The 21,235-nt window shown below is 45.8% G+C and overlaps 1 protein-coding gene across 6 annotated transcripts in view; it reads left to right on the forward strand.

The window, feature by feature from the left end:
- Positions 1-21,235, forward strand: part of LUZP1 (leucine zipper protein 1) — a 102,958-nt gene that overhangs the window by 77,512 nt on the left and 4,211 nt on the right. For all 6 annotated transcript variants that reach the window (XM_061393688.1, XM_061393707.1, XM_061393665.1 and 3 more), the window contains one exon: positions 16,622-19,800. In XM_061393688.1, the coding sequence (XP_061249672.1) occupies positions 16,741-19,800 (3,060 nt within the window). In that variant the 5' untranslated portion in view covers positions 16,622-16,740. The remainder of the gene's footprint in view (positions 1-16,621; positions 19,801-21,235) is intronic.

Genomic DNA, 21,235 nt, shown 5'->3' on the forward strand with positions numbered 1-21,235 from the left:
AGATGGTCAGGGAGGCCTCTTTATTCTTGTTTTATAGTTAGGTCTAGTTTTCTGATTCCTTAAAGGCACGGGTTGAGTTTTAACCATCTCTCTCTAGCACTTGGCTAGATGGTGGGTTCATCATGGATGTTCCATAGATGTCTCCAAAATAAATGAATTTTAACTGGAGACACATACTTGATGGGGAATGCAGTAGGACTAGAAGGAAAGGCATCTGTCTCTTCCCTTTGTGGATGGTCCTGGAAGAGTAAAGCATCTCTTTCTCTGGCTATTTGTAGGGCTGAAAGGTCAGAGATAAGTGACACTAACCCCATTTTCAGTCCATTTCCTTGTTTTCCCAGGGTGGAGGGCTGATGTTAGTGAGTTGCTCTTTTTAGGAGGATTCTTCCTAGTGAAATTTCAGCAATATGTGAACCGTGAACTTCCTGATGTTCAAGCTGGTTTTAGAAAAGGCAGAGGAACCAGAGATCAAATTGCCAACATCCGCTGGATCGTCGAAAAAGCAAGAGTTCCAGAAAAACATCTATTTCTGCTTTATTGACTATGCCAAAGCCTTTGACTGTGTGGATAACAATAAACTGTGGACAATTCTGAAAGAGATGGGAATACCAGAACACCTGATCTGCCTCTTGAGAAATTTGTATCAGGTCAGGAAGCAACAGTTAGAACTGGACATGGAACAACAGACTGGTTCCAAATAGGAAAAGGAGTTCGTCAAGGCTGTATATTGTCACTCTGTTTATTTAACTTATATGCAGAGTACATCATGAGAAACGCTGGACTGGAAGAAGCACAAGCTGGAATCAAGATTGCCGGGAGAAATATCAGTAACCTCAGATATGCAGATGACACCACCCTTATGGCAGAAAGTGAAGAGGAACTAAAAAGCCTCTTGATGAAAGTGAAAGTGAAGAGTGAAAAAGCTGGCTTAAAGCTCAACGTTCAGAAAACTAAGATCATGGCATCTGGTCCCATCACTTCATTGGAAATAGATGGGGAAACAGTGGAAACAGTGTCAGACTGTATTTTTCTGGGCTCCAAAAACACTACAGATGGTGATTGCAGCCATGAAATTAAAAGACGCTTACTCCTTGGAAGGAAAGTTATGACCAACCTAGATAGCATATTCAAAAGCAGAGACATTACTTTGCCAGCAAAGGTTCGTCTAGTCAAGGCTATGGTTTTTCCAGTGGTCATGTATGGATGTGAGAGTTGGACTGTGAAGAAGGCTGAGCGCCGAAGAATTGATGCTTTTGAACTGTGGTGTTGGAGAAGACTCTTGAGAGTCCCTTGGACTGCAAGGAGATCCAACCAGTCCATTCTGAAGGAGATCAGCCCTGGGATTTCTTTGGAAGGAATGATGCTGAAGCTGAAACTCCAGTACTTTGGCCACCTCATGTGAAGAGTTGACTCATTGGAAAAGACTCTGATGCTGGGAGGGATTGGGGGCAGGAGGAGAAGGGGACGACAGAGGATGAGATGGCTGGATGGCATCACTGACTTGATGGACGTGAGTCTGGGTGAACTCCAGGAGTTGGTGATGGACAGGGAGGCCTAGAATGCTGCGATTCATGGGGTCGCAAAGATTTGGACATGACTGAGTGACTGATCTGATCTGATCTGATGCATAGGACTTTCCCAAAGAGCTTTTGCTGACCTTAACTTTTGCTGTGAGGTAGGTGGGGTTGATAAGGCATGGAGAAGAAAAATGAGTCTGCCAAAGAGGGTAGCATTCTAAAAGGAATGTGGTCTTTGGAACTTGGGTTCACCATCTAGCTGTCCTGCTTACTAGCTGTGTGACCTTGGGCAGGTTTGAGGGTCCCTATTCCAAAAGGTTACTGCGTAAGCTGAGTGGTTAATGTTAGCTGCTGGGCTGTGTCCAACTCTTTGCAACCCCATAGACTGTAGCGGGCCAGGCTCTTCTGTCCACGGTATTCTTCAGGCAAGAATACTGGAGTGGGTTGCCATTCCCTTCTCCAGGGGATCTTCCAGACCCAGGGATTGACCCGGGGTCTCCAGCCCTGCACGCAGATTCTTTACCATCTGAGCCACAAGTAATAGTAATAGCTACTATTTGTTGTACTTGTGTGGGAGGCATTCTGCTAAGTGCTAAGTGCATTCCATGCCAGGGGATTACCATATTGTCTTTGGATGGATGAAAAAACATCAGAGAACTAATTTATTCAAGTAGATAGATTAGGGATTCCTAGAGAAAGCCTGTATGCTGCTGCTGCTGCTAAGTCACTTCAGTCGTGTCTGACTCTCTGCGACCCCATTGACGGCAGCCCACCAGGCTCTGCCGTCCCTGGGATTCTCCAGGCGAGAACACTGGAGTGGGCTGCCATTTCCTTCTCCAATGCATGAAAGTGAAAAGTGAAAGTGAAGTCACTCAGTCATGTCTGAGTCTTAGTGACCCATATAGTAACTACTTAATATATAGTTGTGCTCAGTTTGAGACTGTCCTGTATTTGTTCCCTTTGTACCTGTTACTGGTCTGTATATAATCAGAACTCCTCACTTTGTAAAAATGCTGAAGAATTTGTAGGGAAGTGATTTAACCCAGTGCGAAGAGTTCTGGGTAGAGTCAGGAGACTAAAGTCCTTGATTTTGCTAAGTTGCTGGAGAGATCTCGAGTCTCAGTTCTTTCATTTTTAAAATTAGAGGATTAGGCCAAACAAGCAGTTTTATTTTAAATAAAAGCGGTAGAACTCTTTCGTTACAGTCATGTGGGGGAAGCCCAATATGTTAGGACCTTCCCTGATAGCTCAGTTGGTAAAGAGGAGTCTTACCAACTCCTACCATTGCGGGAGTCCTGCGATGCAGGAGACCCTGGTTTGATTCCTGGGTCTGGAAGATCTGCTGGGGAAGGGATAGGCTACCCACTCCAGTATTCTTGGGCTTCCCTGGTGGCTCAGCTGGTAAAGAATCTGCCTGCAATGTGGAAGACCTGGGTTCAATCCCTGGGTTGGGAAGATCCCCTGGAGAAGGAAAAGGCTATCCATTCCAGTATTCTGGCCTGGAGAATTGCATGGACTGTGTAGTCTATGGGGTTTCAAAGAGCCGGGCACAACTGAGCGACTTTCACTTTCACTTTCAATATGTTAAGAAACTAAAATCAGTTTCTTTGGTTGACAAGAGAGAGGGGCCCTGACAGCCTGCTCAGACCTTTGCCCACCCTTTTTCCCCAGGGTGGGAGTTGCCGAGTCCAGTTTGAAAGTCAATGGACTGAATGATATTTTAGCTGAATTTTGGCTCTGAAATCACTTTCTAAGGAGAGGAAGAAGATCCAAAGTATTTTTTGCTTCAACTTTTTCCAGTAGTGAGAGTCTGTGTGAATGGTGTGGTGTTCTGGTATTTATGTCCTATTTCCATGGCATAGACCTGAAAGCCAGATGGGTCATTGCCCAGCAGGGAGGAGTACTGTGCAGGTGGCTTGGGGCTTGGGAGGAGACCTTCCAGAGGATCACCACAGGACCTGATATCTGTGCTGGCTGCGTCTGTTCTTGTCGGTTGTTTTCTGCATTGTAATTCACGAGTAACTGACTCCTTGACATCATTTATTATTATTATTTTCTGTTAATGGTTATTGCCAAAGGACTGATCAGCTATTTAATAATTAGGGGGCACATTCAGCCATTCATTCATCAAATTTTAAGCATTAATTATGTGCTAGGCTTCTTGCTGGGTGCTGAGAATACAGTGATGAATAAGGAACAAGTTGGAGAGATAAGATGAGTAAATAAAACCTGAATGCATTGTGGTGAGTGCTGTGGTGGGACCAGCACAGCAGACTAAAGTGCATGAAAGTGGTGCCCGATCTCGTTCAGGGTTTCAGGAAGGACATGCTCCAGGAGGAGGTGCCTACGGTGGGATTTGAAGCAAATAAGAAGGAATGATTACCAACCTAGTGAAGGCCTAGAGGTGAGATAGAGTGCACGGTTTGTGGAACTTGGAGAATGCAGAGCCTATGTGGAGTTTGAAGATGACGCTGAAGCGATAGGCAAGGTGGATTGTGAAGGACCTCACATGCCATTTGGAGAAGGAAATGGCAACCCACTTCAGTATTCTTGCCTGGAGAATTCCATGGACAGGAGCCTGGCAGGCTGCAGCCCACGGGGTCGCAAAGAGTTGGACGCAACTGAGCGATTCACTCACATGCCATGCTGGGGAGTTTGGGTTTGGGCTTTGCCCTGAGAACAATAAGGCTGTTTAAAAGGACTTTGAGTAGTGGTGTGTGATAATTTTCTGTTGATGTTTGCTGTATAATCAGTGCCTGCTGCAGTCCATGGGGTCGCAAAGAGTTGGACACGACTGAGTGAACAACAGCCACAGCAGTGTGTGCTCAGCTGTGTAGTTGTGTCTGACTCTTTGCCGCCCCATGGACTGTAACCCACCAGGTTCCTCTGTCCTTGGGATTTCCAGGCAAGAACACTGGAGCAGGTTGCCATTTCTGTTCCAGAGAATCTTCCCAACCCTGAGATCGAACCCACAACTCTTGGGTCACCTTCATTGGCAGGCAGATTCTTTACCACTAGTGCCACCTGGGAAGCCCGACATATTCCATGGGTTTAGTTTCTTCATTCTTTGATTCATATCAGAGTCTTGAACAAAACATGTAGGTGGAATTAACACTAAATCCAAATGAATTTTAAAAATCAGTTATTCCTGGACTCTACTAATTCAGAATTCTAATTTATAGATGGGACTGTACTTAAGTTTAACATTTCCCTCTTCTGAGAAAGGGATTTGTTTATGAAAAATGTAGTATAAATTAGTATAAATAAGACATATTGAGGAGAATGTTTCAGTTGGGGATAAGCTGAACAGTTCCTCTCATGAAGTTCCTGTCTTTAAAGTATACAATTTAATGGCTGTCTATCATATTTATGAGGATAAGTTGTTTTAAAGCATTTTGTTGAAGCATCATATATCATTTGTCCTCCAATAACTGCTATGCCAATATAGATCCTTTGTATCTATTCACTTAAAAGTGATTTATGGCCCATACTTAGTTCAGTCCCCTGTCCCTCCACCCTTCGTATAAAATTGGTAGTTAAAAAATTCATAAAGCAATTATCTTTCAATTAAAAAATAAATTTTTAAAAATTGTAATTTTCTTTTTTTTTTTTTTTACTGTCGTTTAGTCTCTAAGTTGTGTTCAGCTCTTTTTCACTCCGTGGACTGCAGCATGCCAGGCTCCTGTTCTCCACTGTCTCCCAGAGCTTGCTCAAATTCATGTCCATTGAGTTGGTGATGCTATCCAACTATCTCAGCCTCTGCTGCCTCCCTTCTCTTTTTGTCTTCAGTCTTTCCCAGCATCAGGGTCAGTTCTTCGCATCAGGTGGCCAAAGTATTGGAGCTTCAGCATCAGTCCTTCCCATGAATATTCAGGATTGATTTCCTTTAGGATTGACTGGTTTGATCTCCTTGCAGTCCAAGGGACTCTCAAGAGTCTTCTCCAACACCACAGTTCAAAAGCATCAATTCTTCGGTGCTCAGCCTTCTTTATGGTCCAACTCTCACATCCATACATGACCACTGGAGAAACCATAGCTTTGACTACGCAGACCTTTGTCAGCAAAGTGATGTCTCTGCTTTTTAATACACTGTCTGGGTTTGTTAAAGCTTTCCTTCAAAGGAGCAAGCATCTTTTAATTTCATGGCTGCAGTCACCGTCTGCAGTAATTTTGGAGCCCAAGAAAATAAAGTCTGTCACTGCTTTTACTTTGTCCTCTTCTGTCTGCCCTGAAGTTACAGAACTGGATGCCATGATCTTAGTGTTTTTAATGTTGAGTTTCAAGCCAGCTTTTTTACTCTCTTGTTTTACCCTTATTAAGAGGCTTTGTGTGTGTTTTTTTTAACTGCTGTTGTTTAGTCTCTTAAAGTCATGTCTGAGTCTTTGAGACTTCAGGGATTGTAGCCTGCCAGGCTTCTCTATCCATGGGATTTCCCAGTCTAGAATACTGAAGTGGCCCAAAGATAATTTATAAGGTCCTGTAAGGTGGTCAGCCCTGCCTGCTTCCTGTTCATTCACAGTCTGCCACTCTTCCCATGTACGTGTGGGATTTCTTCCCTCTCTTCTTCCACAGCAGTTTTAAAAAATAAAATACTGGAGTGGATTGTCATTTCCTTCTCTAGATCTTCCTGACCCAAGGATCGAACCTGCATCTCCTGCATTGGCAAGTGGCTTCTTTCTGCTGAGCCACCAGGGAAGTATGAAAACGACGTGTGTGTGTGTTTACATTAATGTACTTGGTTGTGCTCGGCTTTGGTTGCAGCATGTGGGATCTCCCATCTTCGTTGCTGTATGGGAGCTCTTTTGTTGTGGTACGTGGGGTCTAGTTCCCCGATCAGGGATTGAACCTGGGCCTCCTGCACTGGAGCTTGGAATCTCAGCCACTGGACCACTAGAGAGGTCCCAAAACAAGTGCTTTTGTATGTGGAAATGTTGATGGGAATAAGGAAAGAGGTTTCTTTCTTATAAAAGTACCACTGAAGGGGTGTTTTACTCTCCATTCTTGAGAATGAGGAAGCCTGTAAGCTTGGGGAAAGGAGAAGGGGAGACTGAAAGAACCAAAAGTGAGAAGACAAAGATAATATACAGGGGAGCCAAGTGGTGGAGAGGGAAGAATAATCCTGGAGTGGGCATGATCTGAGAGGCCCAGGGAGGGAGACCATTTCCAACACCTCTGACCTTAGTGTTTGCAAAAGCTGAACATGGGCTCCACCTGGTGGCTGTAGGCTTAAAGTATAATTAATGGGGGAGATCTTGGGGTTGGAGAGAGGTAGTAACATTTGTCATCTCCTCAAATCCCTCTTGGGCTTCCTTGGTGGCTCAGATGGTAAAGAATCCACCTGCAAAGTGGGAGACCTTGGTTCAGTCCCTTGTTTGGGAAGATCCCCTGGAGGAGGGCATGGCAACCCGCTCCAGTATTCTTGGCTGGAGAATCCATGGACAGAGTCTGGCGGGCTGCATGTCCAAGAGTCAGACATGACTCAAGTGACTTAGCATGCATTTTGTTGTTGTTAAGTTGCTCAGTCGTGTCTAACTCTTGGCAACACCATGGACTACAGCATGCCAGGCCTCCCTGTCCATCACCATCTCCCGGAGCTTGCTCAAACTCATGTCCATCGCGTCGGTGATGCCATCCAACCATCTCATCCTCTGTCGTCCCCTTCTCCTCCTGCCTTCAATCTTTTCCAGCATCAGGGTCTTTTCTAATGAGTCAGTTCTTCACATAAGGTGGCCAAAGTATCAGAGCTTCTAGCTTCAGCATCAGTCCTTGCAGTGAATATTCAGGACTGATTTCCTTTAGAATTGACTGGTTTGATCTTCTTGCAGTCCAAGGGACTCTCAAGAGTCTTCTGCAACACCACAGTTCAAAAATACCAGTTCTTTGGCGCTAAGCCTTCTTTATGGTCCAACTCTCACATCCATACATGTCTACTGGAAAAACCATAGCTTTGACTAGACAGACCTTTGTTGGCAAAGTAATGTCTCTGCTTTTGAATATGCTATCTAGGTTTGTCATAGCTTTTCTTCCAAGGAGCAGTGTCCTTTAATTTCATGGCTGTAGTCACCATCTGCAAGCTTCCCTGGTGGCTCAGAAGGTAAAGCGTCTGCCTGCAATGTGGGACACCTGGGTACAGTCCCTGGGTTGGGAAGATCCCCTGGAGAAGGAAATGGCAACCCATTCCAGTACTCTCGCCTGGAAAATTCCATGGATGGAGGAGCCTGGTAGGCTACAGTCTATGGCGTTGCAAAGAGTTGAACACGACTGAGTGACTTCACTTTCAGTCACCATCTGCAGTGATTTCGGAGCCCAAGAAAATAAAGTCAGTCACTGTTTCCATGCAATGCAGGAGACCCCGGTTCAACTCCTAGGTTGGGAAGATCTGCTTGAGAAGGGATAGGCTACCCACTCTAGTGAATCCTTGAACATCCCTTGTAGCTCAGCTGGTAAAGAATCCACCTGCTTTGTGGGAGATCTGGGTTCGATCCTTGGGTTGGGAAGATCCCCTGGAGAAGGGAAAGGCTACTCACTCCAGTATTATGGCCTGGAGAAGTCCATGGATTGTATAGTCCATGGGGTTGTAAAGAGTCAGACATGACTGAGCAACTTTCACTTTCACTGTTTCCATTGTTTCCCCATCTATTTGCCATGAAGTGATGGGACCGGAAGCCACGATGTTAGTTTTTTGAAAGTTGACTTTTAAGCCAGCTTTTCACTCTCCTCTTTCACCTTCATCAAAAGGCTCTTTAGTTCCTCTGGACATGGAACAACAGACTGGTTCCAAATAGGAAAAGGAGTACGTCAAGGCTATATATTGTCACCCTGCTTATTTAACTTCTGTGCAGAGTACATCATGAGAAACTCTGGGCTGGAAGAAGCACAAGCTGGAATGAAGATTGCTTGGAGAAATATCAATAACCTCAGATATGAAGATGACACCACCCTTATGGCAGAAAGTGAAGAAGAACTAAAGAGCCTCTTGATGAAAGTGAAAGAGGAGAGTGAAAAAGCTGGCTTAAAGCTCAACATTCAGAAAACTAAGATCATGGCATCTGGTCCCATTACTTCATGGCAAATAGATGGGGAAACAGTGGAAACAGTGGCTGACTTTATTTCTCTGGGCTCCAAGATTGCTGCAGATGGTGATTGCAGCCATGAAATTAAAAGACGCTTATGCCTTGGAAGGAAAGTTATTACCAGCCTAGATAGCATATTAAAAAGCAGAGACATTACTTTGGCAACAAGGTCCGTCTAGTCAAGGCTATGGTTTTCCCAGTGGTCATGTATGGATGTGAAAGTTGGACTATAAAGAAAGCTAAGCGCTGAAGAATTGATGCTTTTGAACTGTGGTGTTGGAGAAGACTCTAGAGAGTCCCTTGGACTGCAAGGAGATCCAACCAGTCCATTCTAAAGGAGATCAGTCCTGGGTGTTCATTGGAAGTATTGATGTTGAAGCTGAAACTCCAATACTTTGGCCACCTGATGTGAAGAGTTGACTCATTTGAAAAGACCCTGATACTGGGAAAGATTGAGGGCAGGAGGAGAAGACAGAGGATGAGATGGTTGGATGGCATCACCAACTCAATGGACATGGGTTTGGGTGGGCTCTGGGAGTTGGTGATGGACAGGGAGGCCTGGCGCGCTGCGGTTCATGAGGTCGCAAAGAGACTCGACTGAGCAACTGAACTGAACTGAAGAATGTCTTTTAACATTTCTTGTAAGGTGGATCTACTGGCAACAGATCCCCTCAATTTTTATTCTTCCTCCAAAGTGTTTATTTCATCTTCATCGCTGAAGGACGATTTTGTAGGGTACAGAAATCTAGATTGGTGGTGTTTTCTCTCAACATTTAAAACATTTTACTTTACACTCTTCTCACGGGGTTGATTTCTGAGAAGCCAGGTGTTACGTCTTATCTTTGTTTCTCTATAGGTTAGGTATTTTTTCTCTGAGTTCTTTCAGGATTTTTCCCATTTATCTTTGATTTTCTGCAGTGTGAATATGATATGCCTTGGTGCTTTCGTTTTAGTGTTTATCCTGGTTGGTGTTCTGAGCTTCCTGAATCTGTGGTTTGCTGTATGACCATTTTGGAAAGTGATGTCACTGTTGCTTCAGATTTTTCTTCTCTTCCTTTCTTCTTCTGGTAGTTCCATTACATTTGTGTTAAACTTCTTATAGCTATCCCACACTTATTTTTTTCCCCGTTTTTTTTTTCGCCCCTCTGCTTTTCAGATTTAGAAGTTTCTACTGACGTGTCCTCAAGTGCAGAGACTGTTTACCAGCTGTGTCTAGTCTACTAATGAGACAGTCAAGGACGTTCTTCATTCTTTAGTGATTTTGACCTCTAACATTTCCTTTTGATGCTTTACTATAATTTCCATTTCTTTGCTTGCCTTACCCATGTGTTCTTGGATGTTGTCTACTTTTTCCATTAGAGTCTTTAGCATATTATAGTTTTGAATTTCTGTCTAATAATTCCAACAGCTTTGCCATATCTGAGTCTGGTTTTGATTGTTGCTCTGTTTCTTTAAAAACTGTATTTTTAGTTTTTAGTACACTTTGTAATTTTTGTTGAAAGCTGAACATGATGGGGAAAAAGCACTTAGGTGAGTAGGCCTTTAATGATGTGGTGGTCAGATGTAGGGGACGTATTCTCTTGTTCCATGATTAGGTCTCAGTTTTCAGTGAGCCTGAGGCCTCCTGGCTGTGAATTTCACAAGTGCTTCTCATTGTCGGGTCTGCATGCCACCCCTCTCCCTACCCCACTCCCTAGGTAATACAGGGTGGCTGGAGTTGGGCATAGTCCTTCCTCCATGTAGAAGGTTAGAGGGAGCTGGAGTTAGGTATTTTCCTTCCCCCAGGTCAGTTAGGTTTGGATAAGAGTCCAGTAGCTGTGACACTGGTTCCATAATGGTTAAATTTACCCTCCTCCAGCTGGCAGCACGAGGGGATTTTTTTTCTCCCATCTTTACTGTGGAACCTGGTACAGCTCCTGGAGGTACAGCTCACAAAGTGTGGTGCATCCCTCCCCACTGGGCACCACAACCCCCCCCCCCCAAAAAAAAAAAGAACTGAGACAAACTGCCTGTTGGTTTTGACTCCCAAAGCTGTCCACACTGAGCCTCCAGCAGACTCTCCGTGCAGTTTAGGTTTTCCTACTCTGTTACTAGTTCCCATGGAGGTTTCTACCTATGCATTTATGCTCCGGTAAACTGTGATTCTCTGTATCAGCTTGTCTGTCTAACTTGGGGGAAGCAGTTTTCTCTGAGACCTCAGTTCTCTGATGGATCTGAGAAGAGTTGTTGATGTTGTTTGTTCAGCTTTTTATTGTCAGGAAGAAGTGATGGTTTAAGAAGCTCCTTACATGCTGGGCCCAAAACTGAAATTCTACCCTACTTCTCTATGCTTTTTACTTCTTTTGTGCCTTAACGTTTTTAAAAAATATTTTTTGTCAAAAAATGCATAAAATGTGTCATCTTAACCATTTCTAAATGTACGCTTTATTAGTGTTATGTATATATTCACATATATATTCAGCCGCGAAGAGATACCCCACGCCCAAGGTAAGAGAAACCCAAGTAAGATGGTAGGTGTTGCAAAGAGGGCAAACACACTGAAACCATACTCACAGAAAACTAGTCAATCTAATCACACTAGGACCACAGCCTTGTCTAACTCAATGAAACTAAGCCACGCCCGTGGGGCAACCCAAGACGGGCGGGTCATGGTGGAGAGATGTGACAGAATGTGGTCCACTGGAGAAGGGAATGGCAAACCACTTCAGTATTCTTGCCTTGAGAACCCCATGAACAGTATGAAAAGGCAAAATGATAGGATACTGAAAGAGAAACTCCCCAGGTCAGTAGGTGCCCAATATGCTACTGGAGATCAGTGGAGAAATAACTCCAGAAAGAATGAAGGGATGGAGCCAAAGCAAAAACAATACCCAGCTGTGGATGTGACTGGTGATAGAAGCAAGGTCCGATGCTGTAAAGAGCAATATTGCATAGGAACCTGGAATGTCAGGTCCATGAATCAAGGCAAATTGGAAGTGATCAAACAAGAGATGGCAAGAGTGAATGTCGACATTCTAGGAATCAGCGAACTGAAATGGACTGGAATGGGTGAATTTAACTCAGATGACCATTATATCTACTACTGTGGGCAGGAATCCCTCAGAAAAAATGGAGTGGCCATCATGGTCAACAAGAGTCCAAAATGCAGTACTTGGATGCAATCTCAAAAACAACAGAATGATCTCTGTTCGTTTCCAAGGCAAACCATTCAGTATCACAGTAATCCAAGTCTATGCCCCAACCAGTAACGCTGAAGAAGCTGAAGTTGAACGGTTCTGTGAAGACCTACAAGACCTTTTAGAACTAACACCCAAAAAAGATGTCCTTTTCATTATAGGGGACTGGAATGCAAAAGTAGAAAGTCAAGAAACACCTGGAGTAACAGGCAAATTTGGCCTTGGAATACAGAATGAAGCAGGGCAAAGACTGATAGAGTTTTGCCAAGAAAATGCACTGGTCATAACAAACACTCTCTTCCAGCAACACAAGAGAAGACTCTATACATGGACATCACCAGATGGTAAACACCAAAATCAGATTGATTATATTCTTTGCAGCCAAAGATGGAGAAGCTCTATAGAGTCAGCAAAAACAAGACTGGGAGCTGACTGTGGCTCAGACCATGAACTCCTTATTGCCAAATTCAGACTTAAATTGAAGAAAGTAGGGAAAACCACTAGACCGGTATGACCTAAATCAAATCCCTTATGATTATACAGTGGAAGTGAGAAATAGATTTAAGGGCCTAGATCTGATAGATAGAGTGCCTGATGAACTATGGAATGAGGTTCATGACATTGTACAGGAGACAGGGATCAAGACCATTCCCATGGAAAAGAAATGCAAAAAAGCAAAATGGCTGTCTGGGGAGGCCTTACAAATAGCTGTGAAAAGAAGAGAAGCAAAAAGCAAAGGAGAAAAGGAAAGATATAAACATCTGAATGCAGAGTTCCAAAGAATAGCAAGAAGAGATAAGAAAGCCTTCTTCAGCGATCAATGCAAAGAAATAGAGGAAAACAACAGAATAGGAAAGACTAGGGATCTCTTCAAGAAAATCAGAGATACCAAAGGAACATTTCATACAAAGATGTGCTCGATAAAGGACAGAAATGGTATGGACCTAACAGAAGCAGAAGATATTAAGAAGAGATGGCAAGAATACACAGAAGAACTATACAGAAAAGATCTTCACGACCCAGATAATCACGATGGTGTGATCACTGACCTAGAGCCAGACATCCTGGGATGTGAAGTCAAGTGGGCCTTAGAAAGCATCACTACGAACAAAGCTAGTGGAGGTGATGGAATTCCACTTGAGCTACTCCAAATCCTGAAAGATGATGCTGTGAAAGTGCTGCAGTCAATATGCCAGCAAATTTGGAAAACTCAGCAGTGGCCACAGGCCTGGAAAAGGTCAGTTTTCATTCCAATCCCAAAGAAAGGCAATGCCAAAGAATGCTCAAACTACCACACAATTGCACTCATCTCACACGCTAGTAAAGTAATGCTCAAAATTCTCCAAGCCAGGCTTCAGCAATATGTGAACCGTGAACTTCCTGATGTTCAAGCTGGTTTTAGAAAAGGCAGAGGAACCAGAGATCAAATTGCCAACATCCGCTGGATCATGGAAAAAGCAAGAGAGTTCCAGAAAAGCATCTATTTCTGCTTTATTGACTATGCCAAAGCCTTTGACTGTGTGGATCACAATAAACTGTGGACAATTCTGAAAGAGATGGGAATACCAGAACACCTGATCTGCCTCTTGAGAGATTTGTATCAGGTTAGGAAGCAACAGTTAGAACTGGACATGGAACAACAGACTGGTTCCAAATAGGAAAAGGAGTTTGTCAAGGCTGTATATTGTCACCCTGTTTATTTAACTTATATGCAGAGTACATCATGAGAAACGCTGGACTGGAAGAAACACAAGCTGGAATCAAGATTGCCGGGAGAAATATCAATAACCTCAGATATGCAGATGACACCACCCTTATGGCAGAAAGTAAAGAGGAACTCAAAAGCCTCTTGATGAGAGTGAAAGTGGAGAGTGAAAAAGTTGGCTTAAAGCTCAACGTTCAGAAAACTAAGATCATGGCATCTGGTCCCACCACTTCATGGGAAATAGATGGGGAAACAGTGGAAACAGTGTCAGACTGTATTTTTCTGGGCTCCAAAATCACTACAGATGGTGATTGCAGCCATGAAATTAAAAGACGTTTACTCCTTGGAAGGAAAGTTATGACCAACCTAGATAGCATATTCAAAAGCAGAGACGTTACTTTGCCAACAAAGGTTCGTCTAGTCAAGGCTGTAGTTTTTCCTGTGGTCATGTATGGATGTGAGAGTTGGACTGTGAAGAAGGCTGAGCGCCAAAGAATTGATGCTTTTGAACTGTGGAGTTGGAGAAGACTCTTGAGAGTCCCTTGGACTGCAAGGAGATCCAACCAGTCCATTCTGAAGGAGATCAGCCCTGGGATTTCTTTGGAAGGAATGATGCTGAAGCTGAAACTCCAGTACTTTGGCCACCTCATGAGAAGAGTTGATTCATTGGAAAAGACTCTGATGCTTGGAGGGATTGGGGGCAGGAGGAGAAGGGGGACGACAGAGGATGAGATGGCTGGATGGCATCACTGACTCGATGGACGTGAGTCTGGGTGAACTCCGGGAGTTGGTGTTGGACAGGGAGGCCTGGTGTGCTGCGATTCATGGGGTCGCAAAGAGTCGGACACGACTGAGCGACTGATGTGATCTGATATATTCACATTGTTGTCCAGCCAATATCTGGAACATTTTTTATCTTGCAGAACTGAAACTTTATACCCATTGAACAAGTCCCTTTCCTCTTTCCCTCAGCCTCTGGCAGTCACCATTCTATTTCGTTTCTATGAATCTGACTATTCCAGTGAAGTGAAAGTGTTAGTTGCTTAGTCGTGTCTGGCTGTTTGCGACCCCACTAGGCTGCTCTGTCCATGGGATTCTCCAGGCAAGAATACTGGAGTGGGTTGCCATTTCCTTCTCCAGAGACTCTCCCTGACCCAGGGATTGAACCTGGGTCTCCCACATTGCAGGTAGATTCTCTCCTGTCTGAGCAACCGGGGAAGACTTATCCCAGATGCCTCGTATGAGTGAAATCATACGCTGTTTTGTCTTTTGTGACAGCGTTGTTCCACTTAGTACAGTGTCCTCAGGGTGCATCTGTGTTGCATGTTGTAGCATGTGTCAGAATTTTCTTCATTTTTAAGACTGAATAATCCTTCATGGTATGTATGTACGTTTGTGTATACATGCATCCACTGGTGCACACTTAGTTTGCTTCCACCTTTTGGCTTTTGTGAAAAATGCTGCTATGATCACAGGTATGGGGAATTCCCTTGTGGTCCAGTGGTTAGAATTCTGCACCTCTGTGCTTCCTTCCACTGGTGGAGGCCTGGGGTTCGATCCCTGGTTGGGGAATCAAGATCCTGCAAGCTGTGTGGTATGGTGCCACCAAGAGGGGGGAAAAAAACAAAAAACACGTGTGCAAATATCTGAGATCATTCTTTTATTTTTTTGAATATATACCCAGAAGTGGAATTGCTAGATCATATGGTAATTCTACTAAGTTTTTGAGAAACCATCATTTTTTTTCATATAACAGTTTCCCAGCAATAGTGTTTAAGGGTTCCAGTTCTTCACATCTGTATACTTCTTGTTTTTTGATAGTAGCTGTCTTTGGATATCATCTTTGGAGAAATGTCTATGCAAATCCTCTGCCCATTTTAAAATCAGGTTCTTTTTGGTTAAGTTGTAGTATGAGTTCTTTATATATTCTGCTTATTAATGCCTTATCAGATATGTGATACTATCTATTCTTAATAAGGTTCTAAGGTTAGCTGTAGTAGCACTGTCCTCTTCCCCAAGAATATAACATTTTAAGAACACTTGAATTCTGATTTGTCTTTATGACTCACATGTTATTGTTTAGTGTTTTAGTTTCACTTTGGTTTTATCCTTTTACTTCTCCCCAGCCCTGAGGTGATCTTTATTGTTTTACTGAATCAGTGCTTGTTCAGGTTAATTTCTTTTCTGTCTTGCGTCTCATGCCTTCTTTAAGCGATCAGTTTCTATATTTTGAAGTATATCCATAAATCGATCTTTCAGTGATGGTCTGTTAATAATAAACACTTTATTTTCCTCTTAGTCTCAAAAACTGTCTCTAATTGTATCTTTTTTTCATAGTTCCTCTGGGTATTTGCTTCTGCTGCTGCTAAGTCACTTCAGTCATGTCCGACTCTGTGTGACCCCATAGACGGCAGCCCACCAGGCTTCCCAGTCCCTGGGATTCTCCAGGCAAGAACACTGGAGTGGGTTGCCATTTCCTTCTCCAGTGTATGAAAGTGAAAAGTGAAAGTCAAGTCGCTCAGTCATGTCCGACCCTCAGCGACCCCATGGACTGCAGCCTACCAGGCTCCTCCGTCCATGGGATTTTCCAGGCAGGAGTACTGAAGTGGGGTGCCATTTGCTTCTAGGCTACAGTTATTTTCTCTTATAAGTTTTTAAAGATACTATTATCGTGTCTTATTATCTTCTACTTGACACCGACTTAAAAGTTTCTGCTGAGAATCCAGTTCAGTTGTTATTTCTTTCTTCATAGAATATTTTCCCTTTTCTCCCCCCAACTTACTGCTTTTAAAAAGATCTGGTGGTATTCTGCCATATCCTTATGATGTATAAGTGCAGATTGTATTTTTATCCTTCTTGGGTTGGGAGTTTGCTTCCTGAATATGGAACAATTGGTCATGTGAACGAGGCATTTTTCTGTGTCTTTTTGCTATGCTGCCATTGGTGGCATTCTTCATTAGGGTGAAACTAGGCATCAGCCATCAAGAACCAGTGCTTTCCTGCAGGTTTAGTCAGATTTAGTCATTCAGTAAATTTGAATACTTACCATGTTCTAGGCTCAAGACTTACATATGGGAACTCTTGCAACTGGGAGCTGAGATGGAGACTTTAGATTTGCCGCCTAACATGCTTTCTGCTTTTCTTCTGTAGACTGAGAATGGTCTCCAGCTGCCAAAGAAGATTGTGGATGCCAAGAGAAAGGTAACCGTTTCTCATCCCCTCGAGTGGAATTGGTTGCCTCTGGGAGCCCACATTGGCTGGCAGTAGACATGGCTGAGTTTACAAGCTACAAAGACACTGCTTCCAGCCGCCACCTGCGGTTCAAGTTACAGAGTCTAAGCCGCCGCCTTGATGAGTTGGAGGAAGCCACAAAAAACCTCCAGAAAGCAGAGGATGAGCTCCTGGACCTCCAGGACAAGGTGATTCAGGCGGAAGGCAGCAACTCCAGCATGTTAGCTGAGGTTGAAGTGCTGCGCCAGCGAGTGCTGAAAATTGAAGGCAAAGACGAGGAAATTAAGAAAGCAGAGGACCTCTGTCAGCTGATGAAGGAGAAGCTTGAAGAGGAGGAAAACCTCACCCGGGAGCTGAAATCTGAGATTGAGCGGCTTCAGAAACGGATGGCAGAACTGGAGAAGCTAGAGGAGGCCTTTAGCAGGAGTAAGAATGACTGTACCCAGCTCTGTCTGAGCCTGAACGAGGAGAGAAACCTGACGAAGAAAATCTCCTCTGAGCTGGAAATGCTCCGGATCAAAGTGAAAGAACTGGAATCTTCCGAGGACCGGCTGGATAAAACTGAGCAGAGTTTAGTGTCGGAGTTAGAAAAGCTGAAATCACTAACTCTGAGCTTTGTAAGTGAGAGAAAGTACTTGAATGAAAAGGAGAAAGAAAACGAGAAACTGATAAAAGAACTTACTCAAAAATTGGAGCAGAACAAAAAAATGAACCGAGATTACACCAGGAATGCTTCGAATCTTCTGGAAAGGAACGACCTGCGAATTGAGGATGGTATCTCTTCCCCACTGCCGTCCAAAGAATCAAGAAGGAAGGGCGCTCTGGACTATCTAAAGCTGGCAGAGAATGAAACAAGAAACAAGTCAGAAAACGAAAAGAACCGCAATCAGGAAGACAACAAAGTAAAAGACCTTACCCAAGAGATTGAGAAACTTAAGACACAAATCAAACATTTTGAATCCTTAGAGGAAGAGCTTAAGAAAATGAGGGCCAAAAATAATGATCTGCAGGATAATTACCTAAGTGAACAAAATAAAAACAAACTCTTAGCCAGCCAGCTGGAGGAGATAAAGCTACAAATCAAGAAACAAAAAGAATTAGAGAACGGGGAGGTGGAAGGGGAAGACGCTTTCCTGTCCGGCAGAGGCAGGCACGAGAGGACTAAGCTGAGAGGCCACGGGAGTGAGGCATCAGTGAAGCACATGGCCCGGGAGCTGTCCCCCCAGCATAAGCGGGAAAGGCACTGCAACAGGGAACTGACCCTCAACAATGAAAACCCTCTGAAGAACAGGCAGGTCTCCTCTCCCAGCTTTACCAACAGGAGGACGGCCAAAGCTTCCCACGCAGGGGCAGGTGCCGACAGTGGGGCTCAGGAGACGAGGAGAACCGAAGACCGGTTCACGGCTGGCTCCTCGCAGAGCGAAGGGAAGAAGTCCAGGGAGCAGCCGCCGGTGCTCAGCCGCTACCCGCCCGCCGCTCAGGAGCACAGTAAGGTCTGGAAGGGCGCTCCCAAGCCAGGTACTGAGAGTGGGTTGAAGGGAAAAGTAGAGAAGGCAACGCGAACGTTTAGTGATAACACCCATGGATCTGTTTCCAATGACGTGTCGGGGAGAGGCGACAAGGCTTCTGAGACCTCCACTGAGGCCCCCTTTGGCAAGAGGGGGCAGGTGCCTGGCAGTGGAAGTCAAATAACTCAGGCTGCAGATGCTGGCAGTTCTAAAGCCGTTGGAGCCCTGGCCACATCTCGACGATCTTCCTCAGAAGGGCTCTCTAAGGGGAAAAAGGCCACCAGTGGCCTGGAGGCTGACACCAGTTTCCCCAGCTCCAAGACTCCACCTCTATCAAAGTATCCTTATAGCTCCAGAAGCCAAGAGAACATCCTTCAGGGCTTTTCAACCCCAAGTAAAGAAGGAGTTGAACAACCTGTGGCAGTTGTGATGGAAGACAGTAGTCAGCACGAGGCCCTGAGGTGTCGAGTCACCAAGTCCAGTGGCAGGGAGAAGCCAGACTCGGACGACGACATGGACATGGTGTCTCTTGTTACTGCCAAGTTGGTGAACACGACCATCACTCCAGAGCCAGAGCCCCCGCATCAGCCCCAGTCGAGAGAAAAGGCCAAATCCCGAGGAGCGGTTAGAGCCTCCCTGTTTGAGAACGATAAGGATATTGGAACAGAAAATGAATCTGGGAAAGCTGTCAGAGCCTCCGCCAATGCCATGGAGCTCCCAGAGGCCAATGGCTCTGGGGCAAAAAGCCAGCGGCCCTTCAGCCCCAGAGAGGCCTTGCGGTCTAGAGCCATCATCAAACCTGTCATCATTGATAAGGATGTGAAAAAAATCATGGGAGGATCTGGAACCGAGGCCGCACTGGAAAAACAGAAATCTGCTTCCAAACCAGGGCCAAACAAAGTGACCAGCAGCATAACTATCTACCCCTCGGACAGCGGCAGCCCGCGAGCCGCTCCGGGCGAGGCCGCGCGGGAGAGGCACACGTCCACAAGCAACATCCAGGTCGGGCTGCCGGAGCTCGCCTCGGTGAGCAACCACGTCAGCTCCCCTTTTGAGCTCTCCATTCACAAACATGACATCACCCTGCAGCTCAGCGAAGCGGAGAGAACGGGAGATGGGTCCCTGAAGAACAGGCCGGAAACTGTCGTCTCTCGGAGCAGCATTATAATCAAGCCATCGGATCCGGTGGAGAGGAACAGCCATGCACCCACAGTGGAGACAATCAGGTGGAAAAGCCATAGTGCCCCTTTGGAAGCAGGCTCTCCGGATGCCAGGCACATCACTGTGCGCAACGCCTGGAAGAGCAGGCGAGACTTGAACTCTTCAGAAGACTCCCCAGCTCGAGTAGGTAGACACGTGGAGTCTCCCAACCCCCACACCCAGAGATCGTCCTCAGACTGTTCAGACCCTGAACAGCCCGGCTCGTACCTTTCTGAGCAGGGCACTCGAAGGGGCGGAACCTCAGGGGAAGTGCCCGAGCTCGCCTCCAGAAGGACCCAGAGCAGCCTTGCTGTGTCGGAGGTGTTCACGCGGCGGAGTCGGGCAGGGGACGCCGTTCCGGCTGAGGCCTGGAACCACTTGGCAGGCACGGTAGGTCCCGCTTCTCCCCCTTGCCCCCTTCTCCTCCCACCTTCCCCCTTTCCTTTTGTGCTTTCTTCTTGGTTCTCCTCTGCCCCGGCCTGTGTGACTCGGGATGCTGGAGACTTTGGGGTTAGGAAACACTGAGCAAGACCTGAGTGGTCCAGAGGACTGCTGAACATAGGGCGGATTGGGCCGGAGAGAAGAGGGAAGTACCTTGAAGAAGGTATTTGGCAGAGAGCAGCATGAATTTCCAAAATCCTCTTCCCCAATTTGTCTTTTCCGTTTGCCTCCATACATGAAGGGTACAGGAAAGGAGAGATGTGGCCTGTTCACGCAGTTTGCTGGAGCAGCCAGAGGCGCCGGGCTCCTGGCCCCGCAGAGGAGCACGTGGGCTACAGGGAGGCGCTGGTGAAATGGGGAAAGCCCCGCGCCCTCTCTGTAGGCAGAGGCAGGCCGAGGCAGGGAGCTCTTTGGCTGCCTCTTCAGTTTAGACCACAGAGTTTTGCCAGCCGCTGGCATGTAGGGGCTGAGGAGAGCTAGGGCTTCCACTGGGCCTACGGTGATAAGCTTTATGCCCGAGCATCACTGTCCCCCGCATCTGTCTAGCCCATTACACCACCAGTCTGAGGGCAGGGTTGGTCAGCTCCATGTGGCCTGTTACTGAACACAGATCCAGAATCTCCCCTTACCTGAGGGTCAGAGCGCCAGATCAGCGTGTGGTGGGAACCCCCCGGGAGTCTTTCAGATGTGAGTCCTGTGATGAAGAAAGACATCTTCAACCCAAGATATTGTTCTGTTCTTTTAAAAGGTAGGGGGTGACTGTATTGAGTTTAAAAGCCCAGGCAGTCTTTACAGTACCGGACAAAGCCCTTCTCCACCCAGCGTCTCGTTCATTCTCTCCAACAGCCCTGGGGTGTGTGGAGGGCGATATTATTCCTCTGTTTTAGACACAGAAGCTGAGGGTCAGAGACACGAGGTGCCTCACCCGAGGCCACCCAGGTGAATTACTGGAAGAGCTGAGATCTGAATCCACGGTTCTGACCTCTAAACCCAGCGCTTGTTCACCTTGCCAGCTGGACCTTCTCACTCACACTTGCATTCTCTGATCTGCATTCACTTGGGTGGGAGGACCAACAAGAACATTCCAAAGGCAGAATTCTGCGAGGAGTGGAGATGGTTGGATGAAGCTAAGCTTTGGGTGTCTGAAAACCGTGGGTGAAGGGCACGTACGGGATACGGCAGGAAAGGCACGCGAGCCTTTGGTAGTTTGTGGGCGGCAAGTCGGATAAGAGCTGGCCATCTTCCTTCTCACACCTCCCTGCCTGTCCACTGAGCACTTGGCCCTGACCCTGAGAGGTAGGCAGCCTGCACGTGCAGCCCTCCAGGACTGCTGGCCCCTGTTGGGGGCACCGCCTCAGTGCCCCTGCTTCCGGCACTGTCCATC

Source organism: Bos javanicus, chromosome 2 (assembly GCF_032452875.1).
Source record: "Bos javanicus breed banteng chromosome 2, ARS-OSU_banteng_1.0, whole genome shotgun sequence".
In the NCBI taxonomy this organism is placed as follows: Eukaryota; Metazoa; Chordata; class Mammalia; order Artiodactyla; family Bovidae; genus Bos; species Bos javanicus.